Source organism: Salvia splendens, chromosome 4, assembly GCF_004379255.2.
Source record: "Salvia splendens isolate huo1 chromosome 4, SspV2, whole genome shotgun sequence".
NCBI classification, from domain to species: domain Eukaryota; kingdom Viridiplantae; phylum Streptophyta; class Magnoliopsida; order Lamiales; family Lamiaceae; genus Salvia; species Salvia splendens.
The window spans coordinates 6,346,301-6,365,785 of record NC_056035.1 but is presented as its reverse complement, the minus strand read 5'-3'; the positions used below and the strand labels follow the sequence as shown (position 1 = coordinate 6,365,785).

At 36.9% G+C, this 19,485-nt stretch overlaps 3 protein-coding genes across 5 annotated transcripts; 2 read left to right on the top strand and 1 right to left on the bottom strand.

Annotated features, from left to right (window-relative positions):
- Positions 1–6,989: 6,989 nt before the first annotated feature.
- LOC121798186 (probable alpha,alpha-trehalose-phosphate synthase [UDP-forming] 8) lies at positions 6,990–11,690 on the top strand. 2 transcript variants are annotated; one of them, XM_042197065.1, is made up of 6 exons: positions 6,990–7,229; positions 7,509–7,563; positions 8,593–10,617; positions 10,712–10,979; positions 11,065–11,400; positions 11,501–11,690. In XM_042197065.1, exons 3-5 carry the CDS (start codon positions 8,636–8,638, stop codon positions 11,386–11,388), a joined length of 2,574 nt encoding a protein of 857 aa, XP_042052999.1. In that variant the 5' UTR covers positions 6,990–7,229; positions 7,509–7,563; positions 8,593–8,635; the 3' UTR covers positions 11,389–11,400; positions 11,501–11,690. The 2 variants fall into 2 exon arrangements, with proteins under 2 accessions (XP_042052999.1, XP_042052998.1); XM_042197064.1 differs by having other exon boundaries at positions 11,065–11,690.
- A 1,679-nt stretch (positions 11,691–13,369) lies between these two features.
- Positions 13,370–16,184, top strand: LOC121798188. Its single transcript, XM_042197066.1, has 7 exons — positions 13,370–13,697; positions 13,788–13,868; positions 13,947–14,123; positions 14,306–14,476; positions 14,625–14,837; positions 14,932–15,020; positions 15,208–16,184. The coding sequence occupies exons 1-7, from the start codon at positions 13,598–13,600 to the stop codon at positions 15,874–15,876; spliced, it is 1,500 nt and encodes a 499-aa protein (XP_042053000.1). The 5' UTR covers positions 13,370–13,597; the 3' UTR covers positions 15,877–16,184.
- Positions 16,185–16,563: 379 nt separating this feature from the next.
- On the bottom strand, positions 16,564–19,363 carry LOC121798185. 2 transcript variants are annotated; one of them, XM_042197062.1, is made up of 6 exons: positions 19,230–19,363; positions 18,934–19,131; positions 18,132–18,296; positions 17,541–17,738; positions 17,268–17,365; positions 16,564–17,194 (listed from the first exon to the last, which is right to left on the bottom strand). In XM_042197062.1, exons 1-6 carry the CDS (start codon positions 19,339–19,341, stop codon positions 16,700–16,702), a joined length of 1,266 nt encoding a protein of 421 aa, XP_042052996.1. In that variant the 5' UTR covers positions 19,342–19,363; the 3' UTR covers positions 16,564–16,699. The 2 variants fall into 2 exon arrangements, with proteins under 2 accessions (XP_042052996.1, XP_042052997.1); XM_042197063.1 differs by having other exon boundaries at positions 16,956–17,198.
- Between the last annotated feature and the right edge of the window lie 122 nt (positions 19,364–19,485).

Genomic DNA, 19,485 nt, shown 5'->3' with positions numbered 1-19,485 from the left:
CATGCAATGCTCCAAAACACGAACAACAGTGCAATAATAAACACCCGACAATTCAACAGTAGCATTTTTGAAATATTTGAACAATTTAAATAAAGCCAAACTGTTATCCCAACAACTATGCGAAAGATATAAATCACGGTAGGGGTTAGTTCTATAAAAATCACATAAAGCATCTTTATGTGTCAAGGTAGAATTCAGACAATCATATGTCGAATTCCATCTATGAGACACATCCATAGTAAAATTCGTGTACCTGACATTCTTTTGATGGCAATATTTCTTCCATGCTTTGCCAATAGCTGGCTTTTGATGGATTAATCTAACTGCATTTCTAATAGGAGAGACATGCTTTTGCCATAATTCAAGCGCATCCTGTACACATAAATTTAAAATATGGAAAATGCATCTTTGATGAAAATACTTACCTCCAATTACCAGTGTACAAGCCGCAATCAAATCGGCAATACTTGCGGTGTTGGCAGTTGCATTATCAAAACCAATAGAAAATATCTTGTTGCATAACTGAAACTCATTCAACACTTGTATAATCAAAGAAGCAATTTCGGGTGCAGTGTGTGGACTTTCAAATTCTCTAAAACCAATTAAACGCTTGTTCAAAGTCCAACTGTTGTCCACAAAGTGAACCGTAATACCCATGTATGAATGACGGTTAAAACAATCCGTCCAAACATCTGAGCAAATGTTCACCCTGTGGCCCATGTTAACTAAATAACGTGATAATTCTACCTTTTTCTCCAAGCACTGCCGAACGGTAGATCGTTGCACGGTCATTCGACCTATTCTTTTGATTGCTACATTCAACCCACTTTGCATAGTAACCTCAAAACTTTTGTCATCAAAAACATTAAAGGGCATATGCTTCATAGCCGCCCATCTAGTCATTGTATCATCAAAATTCTTTTTATCATATTTAAATAGAGGCGCACCTGACGAACCCGAGCCGGCGGGTTGGAAGTTTAGTTGGCTTTGGGTAGAGGCAGTGCCGCATTCTACCGGATGCTTTGCCACTAAATGGCGACGGAGGGTGCCATATCCACCACCGGCGGACCATTTGTACACTTTATCGCAATAGTTGCAGTAAACATGAAAGTCCGAAGTCTCTTCTTGGGAGTTCGGATCGTGAGAACTTGGAATCACCACCGCCACCTTCTTGTAGTGTTTGATAAAAATGTCCGATTTCAAAGCTTTTGCCGTGTTAGTGGGTGCAGGGGGAGACATCTCCTCATTTCCGCCGGTGCTAGAAGGAATACGAGAATGCGATCTATCCTCGTTGTTGTCCGAGTCCGACGATATAGTAACGTCGAACTCCTCATCTTGTTGGGAACGACCTCCCCTACCCCCACCTTGTTGCATTTCAGCAAGTAGCATGGCGGTCCTATGATCTTCTTCCATCTACAAATATTATGTAAGTAGAAGTTAAAAGTATGAACGCAAAAAAAAAATTAATGAAATTTTGTGCATGTGAATTGGAAAATAAATTTTTCATTACTTACTTGCATGCGCTCGGCTGCCAATCGGGAAACCTCTTCCATAACATCTCGACGACTAGGTCGTCGAGATTTTGAGGGACGCGTAGTGCTTTGATCTTGGGCTATTCCCTTGCCCCGATCACCACGTCCCGATCCACCACGAGAAGAAGACATATTGAATATATTGATAAATGAAAAGTAATATTGACTTGGAATGAAATATGTATAAAGTATAAAAGAAGTGGTAAATTATGAGCACAACAAATATAGTAGTGAGCAGAAAGTGTAGAATTAAACTTGCGCAATTAGAGAGAATAGAGAAATGGAGATTGAGAATGAAATCCTTGTTAACACAAGAATGGGGTAAGGAAATATGGAGGAGAAGTGAGGTATTTATAGGAGTAAAATTGGAAGAAATAAAAAAAAAATTCAAATTTCAAAATTTCGGCCGAACCGTCGGTTTACCGCCTGAACCGGCGGTTCAACCACAAAACCGGCGGTTTTTCCACAAAACCGGCGGGTTGGTCCACGGTTTTCCGACACAAACCGCCGGTTTCTGACCTCACCTAGCCCCTACGCCTGAAATGCTTCCGGAACCGGCGGTTTTCGTCCAAAACCGGCGGTTTTCGCCCAAAACCGGCGAACCGCCGGTTCATACCAATCCCTACTTTGAACCCCTACGAACCCCTACGAACCCTATGCTGTTCGACCCTTTGAACCGGCGGTTCGAACCGCCGAACCGCTGGTTTTGAACCGCCGGTTCAGGTTCAATATATTGTCGAACCTGAACCGGCCCTTCCGACCCTGCGACCCTTCTGCCGGTTCCGGGCCCGGTTCCGGGCCCGGTTCCGGTTCATGAACCGGCGGTTCCGAACCGCCGGTTAACCGTCGGGCCGGGTCGGTTTGTGCATGCCTAGACACAAGCATATAAAAATGACGTATCATAAAACGTTTGGAGATGCTGGTGATGTGTCCGATAAATCTTATCCGATTTTAAACATTCAAGCTCGGAAGTGGGCCCCGGCGTGCTGTTTATGCTCATTCCACTTCTTCCCCTGGAATAAATAATTTAAAAATATGAATAAATAAAAAGAGTGTAAAAAGAGTGTTATGTTGCCTAACTCAATACTTAATTACTAACTATAATTAAATTAAAGTCCTTAAATATTTAAATCAATGGCTTAGATCGTCAACCCAAAATGTTAATATGATAAAAAAATGTCAATAAGGGTATTAAGGTCAATTTATAACAAACTAGTTGTAATTAACATTTGAAAAATATCACATAACTTTAAAACACATATAACTTTTGCGATTTAAATTATTTTTTCGCACAACATATATCGAATTAAAGATAATTTCATAAGAATTCTAACGAGATCTCACTTGCATATGTTCCGATGTCAAAATTTGAAAAAAAATCGAAAATTTTTAATTTTTTCGTACAGTAACAAAAGTCAAAATTGTATATAAAATATGTCAATATAATACATGTAGAATGTCATTTTTAAAGCAATGTGTTGACATAAGCAATGCGTTGACATTCTCAAAGCATTGTGTTGATATTTTCAAAACACTATATTAACATTTTCATTCAAAACCTTAATTTGGTAGTTTTTTATCTTTTTAGATTTAATTAATAAAAATGAAAATTACACGTGGTAAATTTTAGAGCACTAGATTTCTAAAATCATATGGTCTTAAATTAATTGTAGTTAGCAATTAGAGAGTGAATTAGTAATTGATTAATCCGAGTATATAAGAGTAAAATACTTATGATAATAAGTAATCGGAGTGGCCCCGCCCTCATACACACATATGATAATAGAATATTGACTTTTCCATAAAATAAATATTTGTATTTTGAATAGTACAAAATAATGAATACGACACATTCTTTTTGTTCGAGCAGAAGTTGATCTATTGTTAAAAATCAAAATACTATCTTCTCTAATTTACTCTTTCACAATGTGAAAGGTTAAATAATACGCATAAAATCTTGTATCATCTGAAAAGAAAATTATCTTAGTTGGAACAGAAGCGTATATGAATACTTGTCATTATACTTTTTAATCTCTTTCCACTTCATAATAATTTTAATACTATGATAGTTAGAGCGTGGGGATTATGTCTGTATCTACTCGCAACTCTATAGTTCGAAAATGTGTGATTACTTTAACTAAATGAGACAAGACATCGCGAGAAGAAAACGATAATAAAACTTGGTTTTAATTAACACTACAATAAAAAGAACGGCTAAGGACATTTTTAATGCTATTAAGAACACTAATTTATGTTCCAATTATACCACCAAACGTTTCATAAAGTGTCTTTATTATTAATGTCCCAATTAAAATTGGATGACACAAATAAAAGTGCCCAAAAAAAGTAATAAATTAAGATATTTTGTCATCAAGAACGTTTTCTTTTGCATCTTGAATTGTGATTATTTTTTAAAAATTTCAAACACTAGTAATTGCATCTCAATTTTTTGTGTCCTTAAAAGATACAGTTTTTTTGTAGTGTAAAATTATTAATCGACCATAATTTTTTCCTTTTAAGCTATAATCTGAAACCATCTAACAAGACCTACATCAATTGACAATTTGACGTTACGACTAAAAACTAATCCAAAGAAACAGATTGGAGAAATTAGATCTACAACAAATTTGTCAAACTACACCTTGAACACATTGGTAGGATGAATTGTAAATTGGTAGAGACATATTGAAACTCAACACAAATAAACTGAATTTGATTGCACGATGAGGTTATGTTTAGCATAGAGAAGACAAACTCTATGGTGGTATCAGATATTGCAGATGTGAGATGTCTAGTACAACTCAATTTTGCTAAATATTTCTTCGTAAATAAATAAGCTCAATCATAAAGAAACAATTTTTTTTAACTCTTTGTCCTTCTTGTGGTGTTGTCACGTTCATGGAGTATTAATTTGACATCCCAAATTTACAAATACAGTATAAAATTTTAATGTAGAATAACGCTTATAATTACATGTATCAACAGAGTGAAGCAGATGAAAGGCAGGCAGATCCATATTTATATCATTGTTGTTGATAGTAGTATAATTTTGCACGTGTGTATATGTTTCTATGTATATTAATATAGGTTGAAAATAAAGAGTGGTAGTAAGATGCAATAATTGCAGTAGATGAATGAGAAATAGATAAGTGGATAAAGTGCATTAATTGAAGGCAACAAAATTAGATTTAGACCTCCTTTTCATCACAACCTTCGGAGAATTGCAACAATCCTAATATTATTAATATATGACTATAATTTTTATCTAATCAATATACTACTAGTATTAGGTTGCCGTGTGATTGACTGAATAAGTTAGACTAGGTTTAATTAATGTTGGATAGTAATTTACTATCAACAACTGTGAAACAGATGAAAGATGGACTTATGTAGGACCAAAAGTCATATTTAATTAGCAATAACATTACTATGTCCTGTTAAAAATTAAAAATATATATGAATACAGCATTGCTTGATCTGTACATAAGTTTAGGTTTAATGATTAAATGTAACATCTCTTGCGATTTCAATGGATTCAAGATTAAGTCAGTTAGTATAAAAAATATTTCACATTCCACTTCACCAAAAACAAATTTTAGAATGTCTCTTTGATTATTTTTGTAACGAACCCCTATATATATAAAATATAGTATACGTGTATATATTAGATCTCACTCGTGATTTAGTCAAAAAATGCAGGCTACAGGTGGTGGTGACTTACTTTTTTCTTTAGGGAACTATTTGTCTTAATCTTTTACCAAATTAAATAACAATTTGGAAGCACTAGTGATTTGCATATCTACATTTGACTTAGAATATCCAATAAAAATGCTACAAGTTGTACGCCTTCTTCGATAAACAATGGGCAAAATGAAATTCTTTGCATTCAGCGTTTTTTTAAAAATTAAGATCTGTTAATTAGGATTTCTCTTATCGCCATAAGATAAAACAAACTTAAACAACAAATAATTTTGATCGTCTTTATCTATTTGAAAATGACAGTATTCTATTCTCTATTGTATTCCTTGCAATTGTAATTAAACAAACAATTTTATTCTTATTCAATATTTCAGCACGACTAGAATTTTACAGACTCTTAATACTACTCCTACTATATTTTTTCCGGCTTACAACACTCGTTCTAGGAAATTAGTTGTGTATTAGCAAATAGTTCTTGCGTTTGCAAATACTCTTTGCGCCTAAAGTGATGTGTATTCCTTATAAAAACTTGTGCAAAAGTAATACGATTTTTTATTCGCTCTCATACCTTGTTACATTTTACTTTTTCTATTTACTTTTTGGCATAGTTAAAAAAATGAATGTGATTTAATTTGAATTGCCCGATAAGCTGAAACTCGAGCTATGAAATCTGATCCAAAAATTGTAAAATTACTTATAAAGTATTTAAATTCCAAAATTTTAGTATTTATAAGTTATAAGTTTTAAATGAGAAAAATGAATTCCAAAATTTCAAATTTAGGACCCATATTCTAACTATTTCTATTCACATTTAAATATATTTAAAACTCAGTCTCCAATTAAACTTGATCTTAGAGCATCCACAATGGCGCCTAGCGCACCGCCTAGCCGAGCCCCGGCGCTAGGCGGTCCGCTAGGCGAACCATTGTAACCGCCGAGCCGGTTTTCGGAAAAAAAATCGCCTAGCGCTAGTCGATGTGTGGGCGCTGGGCGATCCGCTCGGCGCCATTACAGGCTCCGGATCGCCGAGCGCATCGCCCAACGGATTTTTTAAATTTTTTTATTTAATGTTTTTTTTATGAAACTCATTCTTGGTTGTTTCTGTTTTATAGAGACATCCGTGAATGTTTTATGTTCCACTTTCGATGTGGGACAAACTCATTAATGGGGATGTTGTAATGTTATTTTAATTTTAATGAAGTGTGTTTTTTTAATTAATGTACTTTTTAAAATTTTAATATTATTATTGAATTTTCCCGTATATGTGTCGTAAATTTAATTCCGTATTTTGTGTGATTGTTAATTATTTGTTTTATATAATTTTGAGTGAGGTGGCTAGGCTATGACTGGACTATTTGCTTGTTTTGATGATGTGACATGAGGATTTTTAGTGTTGATGATGTGGCAAGAGAAGTTTGTGGCTAGACTATGACTGAGCTATTGCTGGGCTATTCCTATTGTGGATGGCCTTATTGAACTACCGGAGTAATTCTTATAAGTTATACTACTCCACTAAGTTTTAAATGAGAAATATGAATAACATAATTGTGGTAAATATAAGGACGAAGTAGGGGTAAATGCGGAAATAGAGAAATAGTGGGCTGAGAAGTAGCCTAGGTTTTGGATCACACATCCGGACTATAGTAGTTCTACTCGTCTTTATCCATTTGTTCTTGCCGCATTTTCCACTTCATTTCTAATTTTCTTTTTTCGACATTTCTGCCAGTTGTTTCATTTATCCATCTCGCCGCATTTATTACTTTATCTCTCTAAAACTTAATCCTTATCTCTATCTTTCTTTCTCTCTCTATCTCTAAATTCACACCCACGCTCTCTCTAAAAACTATATCCATCTGCCCGAATACTAATTTCTTCAATTTGTTCTTTCTATCTAATTTGTTCGGTGATTCTTCAATTCTCTTCTCCTCTATTCAACCACAGACAAATTCCGGAAGGTTCATCGGCGCTAGCGTCGACGGCTTACTGTTGTGATCGAAGGTGGGCGATTCCGCGTCTTCTTTATTTTTTTTGTTTTTTCTTATTCTTTTGACTCTTGGATTTCTGTGTATTAGTTACAAATTGTGGAATATGTCGAGATTTCTTCTTCTTCTTCTTCTTCTGATTTTTATATTTTGAAGTTACTACATGAAAATAAAAAATTTCGAGTTTGGTGTGTTTTTTTGCTATTTGATCTGCGTTTCTTAATCGTGTAGCGTTCAACCAACTTTTATATTATTTTATTGTGATGTCGTTTCAACTTCATTTTCCTGCCTACAGGAGTTGAATTCCGAGTATCGTGCTTTGGGAAGAAATCTCCTTTTTTCAGGCTAAGGTGAATAAATTTGTTTTTATTTCTTTTATTTCTTTGGTGTCTGTGGATTTTTTAGAAGTCAATGCTTTGAGTATTGAGTACCTTGTACAAATATAAGCCAGTGGTTTCTAGAACATGTTTATCGCACGAGACACATTCAATCATTTTTTATTGATTAACTATGAATTTAGCAGTCATTCATTTTATACAAGCATATTTGCATTAGATATGTTCTTATATTTCTCCATCTTTCTCTAAATGCTCTTCTTGGGAAACTTGGGTGGATATATCCGTACAAGTTGCAACATCCTTTGAATAAATCATGTTTCAAAAGTTTAAATATTTGCCCCAATTATGTATTAGTATTAGTATAGGTATAACTGCACAGTGATGGCTCTTGCGACTTGTTGCTTGCGTTTTTATGAAGATATTGCAATGTGACTGCTGTTTGGCTCGAATTTTGATCTGCAACTAAAAATCTATGTATTGGCCTTCTGCTGTTCAGACGTCCGTAAGACCGCAAGTCCGCAACTAGTATTAGTGCATCGTGTATTATAGTCTAGCTATAAAATTCTGTTAGATATCAATTTTGTTGTGCATGATCTGTAAATCTATGTCTTTCTTGTTTATTATTCCCCTCCATTCCAACTAAGATGTCCCACTTTTTTGGGTTGTAAGAGATTTTAGGAGGTGTGATTTAGTGTGTTAAGTGGAGAGTGTAAACTTAGTTGAATGTATTAGTTCATTACTTTTTCGTTCTAGATTTGTCATTTTTATTCGATCAACTGGGTTGATGTGATGCTTGCAGACTAGAGTATCTATTTAATTTGTGGAGAAATGGAGCATTTTAATTCCCCCTTTTCTCTTTTTATTCCCATTACTTTGTTAAGTTCAAGTTTTGTCTTACAAAGTGAGTGCTGAGGAACTTATGTTAACCAAAGTGCAGAATTGTACTGCTTACATTTAGTATCTAAAATGTTCTGTTATGTAATGTAGACTTGTTGATAGAAAAAGTTATGGCAGCCTTTTCATTGACTTCTATAATTGCAGTTTCTGAGGAACAAGTTCGTGGGGACTTTTCTCTGGAAGTTACATGGCCTCAAGATCATGTGGAAATTTTTTTGACTTGGCTTCTGGAGAATTGGAGGAAGTTCCTCCAACTCCCAGAAGCCTTCCAAGGGTGATGACTATTCCTGGAATTATAGGTGATGGAAATGGGAACAGTGATGTAGAATCGGATAGCGCGTCAGCTGTTTCCCGTGAGAGGAAAATTATCGTGACAAACATGTTGCCGTTGATAGCTCAAAAAGGTAATGGGACTGATAAATGGCGATTTAGTTGGGATGAAGATTCAATATATTTACAAATAAAGGATGGGTTTTCGCCTGAGACTGAAGTTATATATGTGGGATCTCTAAAGATCGAAATAGAGGCCAATGAACAGGAGGAAATTGCACAGAGTCTTCTAGATGAATTCAATTGTGTACCCACTTTTCTTCCTCCTGATATCCAGAAAAAATTTTATTACGGTTTTTGTAAGCAACAACTCTGGCCTCTTTTTCATTACATGCTGCCTATGTGCCCAGATCATGGAGATCGATTTGATAGACAACTGTGGCAGGCCTATGTGTCTGCAAATAAGAAATTCGCTGATAAGGTCATGGAAATAGCCAATCCAGAGGATGATTTCATTTGGATTCATGATTACCATCTCATGGTGCTGCCTACTTTTTTAAGGAAGCGCTATAACCGTGTCAAGCTTGGCTTTTTTCTTCACAGCCCATTTCCTTCATCAGAGATTTACAGAACATTGCCTGTTAGAGATGAAATTCTGAAAGGACTACTAAATGCTGATTTAATAGGTTTCCACACATTTGACTATGCTCGTCATTTCCTGTCTTGTTGTGGTAGAATGCTAGGCCTCGACTATGAATCCAAAAGGGGGCACATTGGACTGGATTACTTTGGTCGAACAGTCTACATCAAAATCCTCCCAGTAGGTATTCACATGGGGAGACTGGAATCTGTATTGAATCTGCGTTCTACGTGCAATAAAGTCAAAGAATTGCAAGAACAGTTCAATGGAAAGAAAGTGATTCTTGGAGTTGATGACATGGATATATTCAAAGGAATCAGTCTAAAGTTACTAGCTTTTGAACAGCTCTTGCTGCAGCATCGAGAATTGCAAGGTAAACTTGTGTTGGTTCAGATAGTTAATCCTGCAAGGAGCTCTGGAAAAGATGTCCAGGAAGTAAAAAAGGAAACATACAATGCTGCTAAAAGAATTAATGAGCTGTATGGTTGTTCGGACTATGTACCTGTTATTTTGATTGATCGTCATGCTCCTCGGTATGAGAAGACCGCCTACTATGCTGTAGCCGAATGTTGCATAGTTAATGCAGTGAGGGATGGGATGAACTTGGTCCCATATAAATATATCGTTTGCCGGCAGGGATCTTCTATAATGGATCAAGTTACTGGTACAAAACCAGAATCTCCCCGGACAAGCACACTTGTCGTGTCGGAGTTCATTGGTTGTTCGCCCTCTTTAAGTGGAGCTATTAGGGTTAATCCATGGGATATTGATGCTGTTGCTGAGGCCATGAACATGGCGATCACCATGGCTGATGCAGAAAAGCAATTGCGGCACGAGAAACACTATCGATATGTTAGCTCTCATGATATCGCTTATTGGGCTCGCAGCTTCATGCAGGACTTGGAGAGAGCTTGCAAGGATCACTATGACAAGCGCTGTTGGGGCATCGGCTTGGGCTTGGGTTTCAGGGTTGTGTCACTTTCTCCAAGTTTTAGGAAGTTGTCAGTTGATCACATTGTTTCATCCTATAAAAGGACTCTCAGAAGGGCTATATTTCTAGACTATGATGGTACTGTTGTATCTCAATCCTCCATGGTTAAACTCCCAAGTCCTGAAGTGGTGAATATGCTCAATGCTTTGAGCAATGATTCTAATAACACGGTGTTCATAGTTAGTGGTAGAGGAAGGGATCCACTAAGTGAGTGGCTTGCTCCGTGTGAAAATTTGGGACTGGCTGCTGAACATGGGTACTTTCTAAGGTATTGAACATAATCTTGTTCTTGTACTTCTGTTTTACTGAATGTTGGTGTGCCTTTGATGCAACTCAACATGATTATTTCCTTTGTTTGTCAGGTGGAACAAAACCTCGGAGTGGGAGTCATTAGCTGCGGATCTTGATTGGAAAGGAATTGTCGAACCCATTATGAAACATTACATGGAGGCAACTGATGGATCTTCTATGGAAGTTAAAGAGAGTGCATTGGTCTGGCATCACAGTGATGCTGACCCTGACTTCGGTTCCTGCCAGGCCATGGAACTTCTAGATCATTTGGAAAATGTTCTTGCAAATGAACCTGCTGTTGTCCAAAGGGGTCTGCATATAGTTGAAGTTAAGCCGCAAGTATGTCTCTCTCACACACACAAATACTTCAACTCTCTGACTTTATGGATATGAGTTATCATATTGATGTATCTCTCATCTGTAGGGAGTGACCAAAGGTTTGGTTGCTGAGAAGGTGCTCTCAATGTTGGCCGCTGATGGCGAGGCACCAGATTTTGTCATGTGTATAGGGGATGATAGATCAGATGAAGATATGTTTGAGAGCATATCAAACACCGTCTCTAATTCATCCTCCACTGCAGTTCCAGCGATATTCGCTTGCACTGTTGGGCAAAAGCCGAGCAAGGCTAAGTACTATCTTGATGACACTGTAGATGTTGTGAGGATGCTTCGAGGTCTTGCCAGAGCTTCTAACCCGAATCCTCGGCGTAGTGCCCAATTCAAGGTCGCATTCGATAGAGTTTTCTGACCGAAGTCGAAGGTAGGTTTTGTATATTTTTGCTTTTGGACTTCTGAGTTCTGACCAGGTTAAAAAAAAGGAAAAAAAAAGAAAAATTGACACGGGTTCTAACTTTGAATAGGGTGTGGAAACGTTGAGGTAAAATCTTCTCGTGGGATGTTGTGAAATACTTGATAGTGTAGAAGAGCATATTGTAGTTATGCAGATGTTGATAATGGTTGCTCTTCATTGCTTAGATGCCACCATTATTTTGTATATAGTTGAAATTGCTCCTTCACATGTAATCCTAATTTCATCACGATTTCAGCTTATATCTTTTTCTGCGTTCTATTTATGTTTGAAGTTTTTGCATCTGGAATTTTCAATTATTTAGTTATCATATTGTTCATTTGGTTATTTAGGTGATTTAAATCATGGCTCATTGCCTTTTTGTTTATGTTTTAGCCATCGGGAAAAGTGTAATGAATTGTCTACATCGTTATCGTGTTTATCAAGATGGATGAGTAATAGTGGGCATATTTTATGCTACACTTTATAAATCTTATCATGTTAGTTTTCGTGACAATAAGATGAGATGCATATAAAGTTGGCTTGCATGTGATTACACCTAGCTATATAGTGGATATTTTATTCATGGTATTTGATAAATAACACCAAAATATACAAAATTCAATTATCTATACTAGATCTTTTTCTACAAAAAATGATTGACTTGTTGACATACACAAGATCAGAAATAAAAAAGACACATTAATTAAACGTCGTTCTCAAGCACACACCCAAAACTTAAAACTTCATTAGTGTGTCAGTGGCATCTATTGCCACTTAAATTATACATTTTCATTATATTATATTTTATTTTGCGAAAATATTTATATTAGTAGATATTTTGACGATATATTTTTTGATGCACAATTAATAAATTATAAGAGAGAAAATAATGATTCAAGAATGTGATAAAAAGAGAGAAAATTGGTTGAAGTGATGTGTTGTATATGCATAACTTGTAAATATGCATGTATGTTGATAATAAATTGCGATAATTTTTTTTTATAAATAGATACGAATTAATTTTGGTAGATGAATAAAAATGAAAAAAAAATAACAAATTTTCGTGAAAGTAAACAATACTTCCTTATAATGTCATACTATGATTTGCACTACATGTGGTTAGATCATATAATAATTTTAAAGATTAACATCCAATGTTTCTTGATAACTTTTAATTGTTGGTCTTAAATAGATAATTATATTTGCATTTCCCTTGTAGTTGTATAATAGTAGTAAATCTTTTTTCAGGTAGCCAAATTAGATTTTGCAAACCATAATTTTCATAAATGCATAAAGGCTAAAAAGCCCACTAGCCTCTAATACCGTCGGCTATTGATGTGTGTGTGAGAGAATAAAGTTAATGGGCCAATCTATTGTGGACCTACTTGCCTTTTTGCAAACTTACCTGGGGCCCTGAAATAAGTCCATTCCCAACAATTGATGGTGAATATTGAATATCATTATTTAAAAATATATTAATTGATTAAAGGTAAATTCCTCATAATATTAATAGGCCATGGGATTTAGTGTCCCACAACATAATTGTTGACATTTTCTTGTTGCTTAAAATGAAAGCGATTAATGAATTTTGACAATGTATATTACAAATATTTATTGCACATTCTTGTTTTGAATTATCAAAATTGTAGATAACATATAAGTACTCCATTTTTTAGTTTTCAAACGTTATATGATAGTATGATGAACTTAATTTACTTTCCTACTATTTCATTACTGCCTGGAAAGAATGTTTTAAAAAGTTTATATCTAAAGCACTCCAATCCAATATGATTGGAAAACAGAATTTATGTTAAATTGTGTTGGAAAAAATGTAGATGAGAATCTACTTTGACTAACAAATAAGGAAACATTTGGTGTTAAATTATGTTTTTATTAATTGATTGAAAATTAAACAAAATCAGTAAGCAACACACAGTGGTCCACACAACCGTCTCGCTCTCTCGTCTCTTTTCATACCATTCTCTCTCCTCGTCACGCACTCGCCCCTCACAAAGTCCATACTTTTTTTTGCCTCCACCTTCCCCTTTTCCGTCAAGAATCTCAAAACCCACAAAGAAACCTTTCACCCCACTCCCTTTTCTCTGCTAGGGTTTGATTTCCAGCAAATGCCGAGCTTCTTAACTGGTTGCATCGCATTTTGCTAAAAATGGCGTTGAAAATGGGGAAAAATGCTGTTGTGCTGCTTTTCACTCTCGCTCTCCTCTTTGGTGGCGTGTGCTGCGTTTCTGCTCCTTCCTCACCCTCCAGTAAGTGCACGCATTGTGCGTGCGTGCGAGGTTTAGAATTTTCTCTCTCATTTGATCTGTGCTGAAATTCTTTGATTTTTTTGGGTACAGGGATTGTTAATGGGGCTTTCTCAAACGCATTCTCGATGCTGATGAAATGGACTCTGTCGCTCAAGGCCACTACTAAAACTGGTGACGATTGGATTTTGATTCCATTCCTTTTCCTTTTCCCTTCCTTTTGAAAAATATCTGATGGTACGTTATCTGCAGCCATTTCTGGGCGTCCGATGATGAAGTTCGAGGGCGGTTACAATGTGGAGACCTTGTTTGAAGGCAGCAAGCTCGGAATTGAGCCCTACTCCGTCGAGGTCTTGCCAGATGGCGACCTTCTCATTTTGGATTCCGCTAACAGTAATCTCTACAAGATTGGCTCATCCTTGTCATTGTGTGAGTTCCGTTTATTTGATTCGGGAAGAGAACAAACAAACTCAGAGTGTTTTTGGTTTGTTATTGATCAATTGCATAAACATCAACTTTATTGGAGCTCCTCTTGTTAGCCGTTTTGATTATAGGTATCTGCTTTTCCTTGTTGATATGAGGACTAACTTATGTACTTTTGGTGAATTTAGATAGTAGGCCGAGGCTGGTTTCAGGGTCGGGAGACGGATACTACGGACATGTGGACGGGAAACTGAGGGAAGCAAGAATGAATCATCCGAAGGGGCTTACTGTTGATGACAGAGGCAATATCTACATTGCTGACACAGATAACATGGCGATCCGGAAGATAAGTGATGCAGGTGATTTGATATACTTTAACACTCATTGCATCTAACATATGAAATCAACTACAGGCGATTCGATGCGTTATTAAGTCCTTTCGTATGTACTTGAATCACTAATAGAACATGACTCATTCTTGATTCTGCCGTGATCAATTTTTTTCAGGGGTCACAACAATTGCTGGGGGCAAACGGGTTCGTGGAGGTGGACATGTGGATGGACCAAGTGAGGATGCAAAGTTTTCAAATGATTTTGACGTGGTGTATCTTGGAAGCAGCTGCTCCCTCCTTGTTATCGATCGTGGAAACAAGGCAATTAGGGAGATTCAACTCAATTTTGATGATTGTGCTTATCAGTATGGGAGTGGCTTCCCCCTAGGTAAATTTTGTGATATGATTATCTTAGTTACGTTAAGTTCACAAATACTAGTATATACTAACTCTTATAACTCCTTTTTCTTCTTTTTTTGCAGGAATTGCTGTGCTTGTAGCAGCTGGCTTCTTTGGTTACAGGCTTGCTTTGCTTCAACGCAGGGTTGGTTTGATTGTGTCTTCTGAAAATGTGAGTCGTCATCCACTTATTGCGTCACACTTCATCTCCGGAAAGTAGTACTAGTATATAATTGTTCTTGTGGTGAGGATTGTTGGCAATGTGTAGAAAGAAGAAAAATGTGATTATGGATCTTTGTTTTGAATCTGCTGCTTCTTATCTATATTTGATAACACTATGTTGTTATTTGCTCTTGAAGGATCAAAATGCCATGAATGAGAGTTTTACCCAAAGTGAGTTTCCGAAGCCATTAAAATCTATGATGAGGCCACCACTGATTCCATCTGAAGATGAGCAGGAAAAGCAAGAAGAAAGCTTTCTGGGATCTTTGGCAAGGCTGGTGGCACAAACGGGGGAATCTGCTGCTGATATTCTAGGAGCAGTGTTTCCCATCTTCAAGAAGAAAAAACCGAACACTAGGTATCAGGCCCAATATCCGTATCAACAGCAGTTCAAGTACTCAAATGCTTGGCCTGTGCAGGAGAGCTACGTTATACCACATGAAGACGAGCCTCCCTCCATTGAAACCAGAGCTCCTACTCCTAAGAAGACGTATGCCTTCATGACTAAAGACTCGGAGAAAATGCAGCAGCTTAGGCAGAGCCGTGCCTTCTATTCTGGATGGGATGGCGATCTTCAGAAGCAGCAGCAAACCAAGAAACAACAGCATCTTCATCAGTATCACGCATCACCTGCTCAGACCTACTACGAGCGAAGCCCTGAGACAACTAATGAGATACTTTTTGGAGCAGTACAAGAGCAAGACAAAAGGAGAGAAACTGTGGTGATCAAGCCCCTAAACCATGGTGTTTCTTACTATGATGGTCAAAACATTCAGTCTCGACCTGGCTACAATCATGACCATTGATTACTTATGCATACAGAGCTACTGTTCTTTGATTTGATCAAGACTACTTGCCAAAGGGATTCGGTTGTGGAATCTGGAATATAGCTAGATGCAAGATTACAGTTTTAGTACACCTTCTTTGAGAGTGGAATCTGTTTATTCAAGTAGGGTAGTGCAAAGTTTACAATGGCTATTTCTGTTGCAGAACTTCACCGGTCCTGTGAAAATGGGAGGAAGTTAATTAAATTTTCCTCAGTAACTAAACACTACTACTTTATTTTATTTATTGAACTATGCAGGCAAAGAGACTTCTCAGTTGATCAAGTTAATTTAAGCTCTGTTTTTTAGAGTGAAGTAGTTGGGGTTGTCACTTGTCAGCGGATCCAATGTTGCTAAATAATATATATCGACTCACATTAATATAATACTGAGTGGTGAGCTACAATAAACTAGACAGATACAGACATTCATCTTAATAAAATTATTTTTGCAAGAATGTCTTTGAGTTAAAAAACATCTCATGCTGTTGGACGTTTCATTAGTTTAATTTAGATCAGTGGACTGTCACTACAATTTGAGGGTCCGAGCACGTTCTCACGTGACCAAGTAAGGCCAAATTATTGGGATCTGTTAGCCAGATCACAATTTAGATTTATCTCAGTTTTATTCATATTCTTGGAATGTTAAGAGAGAGAGGGAGAGGGAAGATACCAAAATAAGCATAGAGCTGCCATAATGCATTTGAAGCATTTGCTGCTATAGAAACAAGCATTGTGTGGTTATATCATACTTACAATGCTTAATACGACAACAAAGAAGACACATAGCATGGATGACATATACTTCATCTTCGCCTCACCAATCCCAACCGGCTGTCAAAGGAGTCGACTTTAAGAGCTTCACCTTCAAAACTAGCTAGATTTGCCTTAATCATACCATCAATCGTTTGGCGCTCATGCTTGCTTTCTGGCTCTGCCATTTCATCTGTATTCACGGGTGCCATCAAAAGCCCTTTGTCAAAAGTGAGCAGATCTTTCAGTTGATCTGCCACCTGCTGTGAGATGACTGCATTACTACTACTGCTACTGCTACTACATACTTCATCCATGTCCAACAAAGACACTTTTTTTCCAGAACTAGAACGAGACTCTAATGGCGTACACCTAAACATGAGGGATAAGTGCGAGAGGGTGAGCAAAACGATCTGTTGACCGCGCAAATATACTGTAGATTTAACAACTGCGCTTCTCAAGTCTGAGCAGAGCATCAGTACTTGTCTCTCCAGACTCATTTGGCAATGTGTCCGTGTCCAGGGGAGCTGATGACGTCTGACGCCTTCCTGTCTACAAAGTATAGTTAGATAATGGTGTTTATTACGCAACTCACTTGTATGTATAAGCGGCCAGACTTACATATGGAATAACATATGGGCGGATGACAAGGCCAACAGCAAGGCTGATCACGCTGCAGAGTCCCAAACCAAGAAGCCAGGCAGAGGTGGTTCCCAGAACTGCAAAGAATCAATGGCACCATAAGACAAACATGATAATGTGTAATATATGCAGTCATGTCATGAAAGAACTTAAAACTCCTCATATGTGTAGCAGTAGGGAAGTACTAAGTTAAACTCCTGGAGAGGAATAATGAAACTAAACAAAGAACCTCAAAAATACGGCAGTTCTCACCAGAGCCAGACTGCCTGCTACAATCTTCTGGTCTCAAACTTATTTGACGAACTAATCTCTTGCCATGGTCAGATATCAGCAAAGCACACATTTCAGCGACAAAGGTCAACTCAAAATCATCAGAAAATGATGCATCACGAGCAGGTCCATCAGCATGGCCAGCCTTTTGTGAATAACCTCCAGCGATCGTGGTCACACCTGCAATATACAATATAAGATAGGAATCAAACACGACATGTAAAGAACACGATTATTGTTCTCCAGCAGAGGCCAGATACGAAGTGTTAAGATTATTTAGAATCAAATGATTCTTGTAGTATGAGAATAAGAAGGAACAACAGGTGTATCAGCAAAATCTGTCAGTTGCAGTATAAAAACATAAATGCATCACATAAAAGTATCCCTTAAATCAGTAAAAGTTTGTGAATGTGCTTCACTAAATGTTTTTAAAAAGAGCATATGGCAAGCCTACTTCAACCAGTTAAACTGATTCAGGATTCATTGGTCTCCTTGACACTGAAACAATGATGTATGTTTGTAAGCAGGCAAAAGAATCTATTGTCTGCTTAAACATGTCCTTGATGTATCCACCTGATTTGGTGATCTTCCGAATGGCATGGTTACGATGGTCAGCGACATATAAATTCCCACTGAGATCAACGGCAAAACTCTTTGGCTTATTGAACTTTGCTGAAGCCAAGTCACCATCCACATACCCAAACACTTCATTTCCTGCCAGCTTCTTCATCACAGTCTCTGCAAGACAAAGATCCCAAGAAAAGTTCATTATATCGTAAATTCCCTTCACCATTATTAGTATTCACCAATAAAAGATAAGGTAAATTAAAAATTTGAATCATGGACTTCAAGTATTAACTTACGACCCCCTAAATACGGCACCACGTCCTCCGATTCGAACCTACCCATAACACAAAAACATATAGAACACGTTCTTGAAATAGCATATTGAATCAAACCATCAAATTTGGGGCACCTTCTACGATAAATGCATTTCTTTGAAAACCACCTCCAAGTCTCCAACCCAACTCTATCTCACCAAATACAAAATTTTAGCATACAACCATTTCCCACTCATTCTTTAAATTAAGTGTGAAACAATATTTTACTGTTTTTGTTTGTACTACTTAATTAGAATAAAATCACTAAAGAGACACAAAAAATGAAAGTCCTGCACTAAAGGATCATTGATGCACAATTCTTTCAAAACCACCTCCATGTCATGAAACAGCCATTTGAGTTTGGGACAGTGTTCTGTTAGTTTGAGATACAATTCATTCCCAGTAAATGTAGTGTAGTACTGTTCCTAACCCTAAATTCAGTAAAAAAACACAGTTTGGTTGGAGTACTAGATAAAAAGATCAAAGTTTTTAACCGTTGGAGGTTGAGGTTGTAGGCAGCAATGCGGTGTAGAAAGTGCTGGCAACGGAGTCGAGAATGATGAAGAGATCGGACGGCGGAGATTGATGCAGGATGGACTGAGGATTGACTTTGATGTTAGACTTGTCACCATTGATGAGTGTGGTGACTGTGTAGCTGTCTTCATAAATGATTTCCCCACTTCCACCAGCCACTGTAAATATAACAATTAACTAAATTTCCAAATTCCGTAATATGATCAAATGGCTCGATTTTTAACCGAAAATTTTGATATTTTCTCGATTCTTATACCTTGGACCAGAATCACACAAATTTGCAGGAAGACAACGACGAAGCAGAGGGAAAAGTTGGAATGCGCCATGATCGATTTGCAAGGGGAGAGAGAAGATGACTGTATGTGCATAAGTGAATAAGGCAATGTTACAGTTACCCTATACCGTACAGTAATATTTACGAAACCACCCCAAATCTCTTTGTAAACATTCCAAATACCCCCAAATAAAAGGAAAGGGGAAAAAAGGAAAGAAATTTCTCAACTAATCTATTA

Excerpts from the sequence above, each read along its gene's own strand:
- LOC121798185 (XM_042197062.1), bottom strand. The coding sequence starts at position 19,341 with ATGCACATACAGTCATCTTCTCTCTCCCCTTGCAAATCGATCATGGCG. Across the intron at positions 19,132-19,229 it reads TTGTGTGATTCTGGTCCAAG|TGGCTGGTGGAAGTGGGGAA; the intron begins GTATAAGAATCG and ends TTATATTTACAG. Across the intron at positions 17,195-17,267 it reads GCCCATATGTTATTCCATAT|GAAGGCGTCAGACGTCATCA; the intron begins GTAAGTCTGGCC and ends CTTTGTAGACAG.
- LOC121798188 (XM_042197066.1), top strand. The coding sequence starts at position 13,598 with ATGGCGTTGAAAATGGGGAAAAATGCTGTTGTGCTGCTTTTCACTCTC. Across the intron at positions 14,124-14,305 it reads TGGCTCATCCTTGTCATTGT|ATAGTAGGCCGAGGCTGGTT; the intron begins GTGAGTTCCGTT and ends TGGTGAATTTAG. Across the intron at positions 14,477-14,624 it reads CCGGAAGATAAGTGATGCAG|GGGTCACAACAATTGCTGGG; the intron begins GTGATTTGATAT and ends AATTTTTTTCAG.
- LOC121798186 (XM_042197065.1), top strand. The coding sequence starts at position 8,636 with ATGGCCTCAAGATCATGTGGAAATTTTTTTGACTTGGCTTCTGGAGAA. Across the intron at positions 10,618-10,711 it reads GAACATGGGTACTTTCTAAG|GTGGAACAAAACCTCGGAGT; the intron begins GTATTGAACATA and ends TTTGTTTGTCAG. Across the intron at positions 10,980-11,064 it reads TAGTTGAAGTTAAGCCGCAA|GGAGTGACCAAAGGTTTGGT; the intron begins GTATGTCTCTCT and ends TCTCATCTGTAG.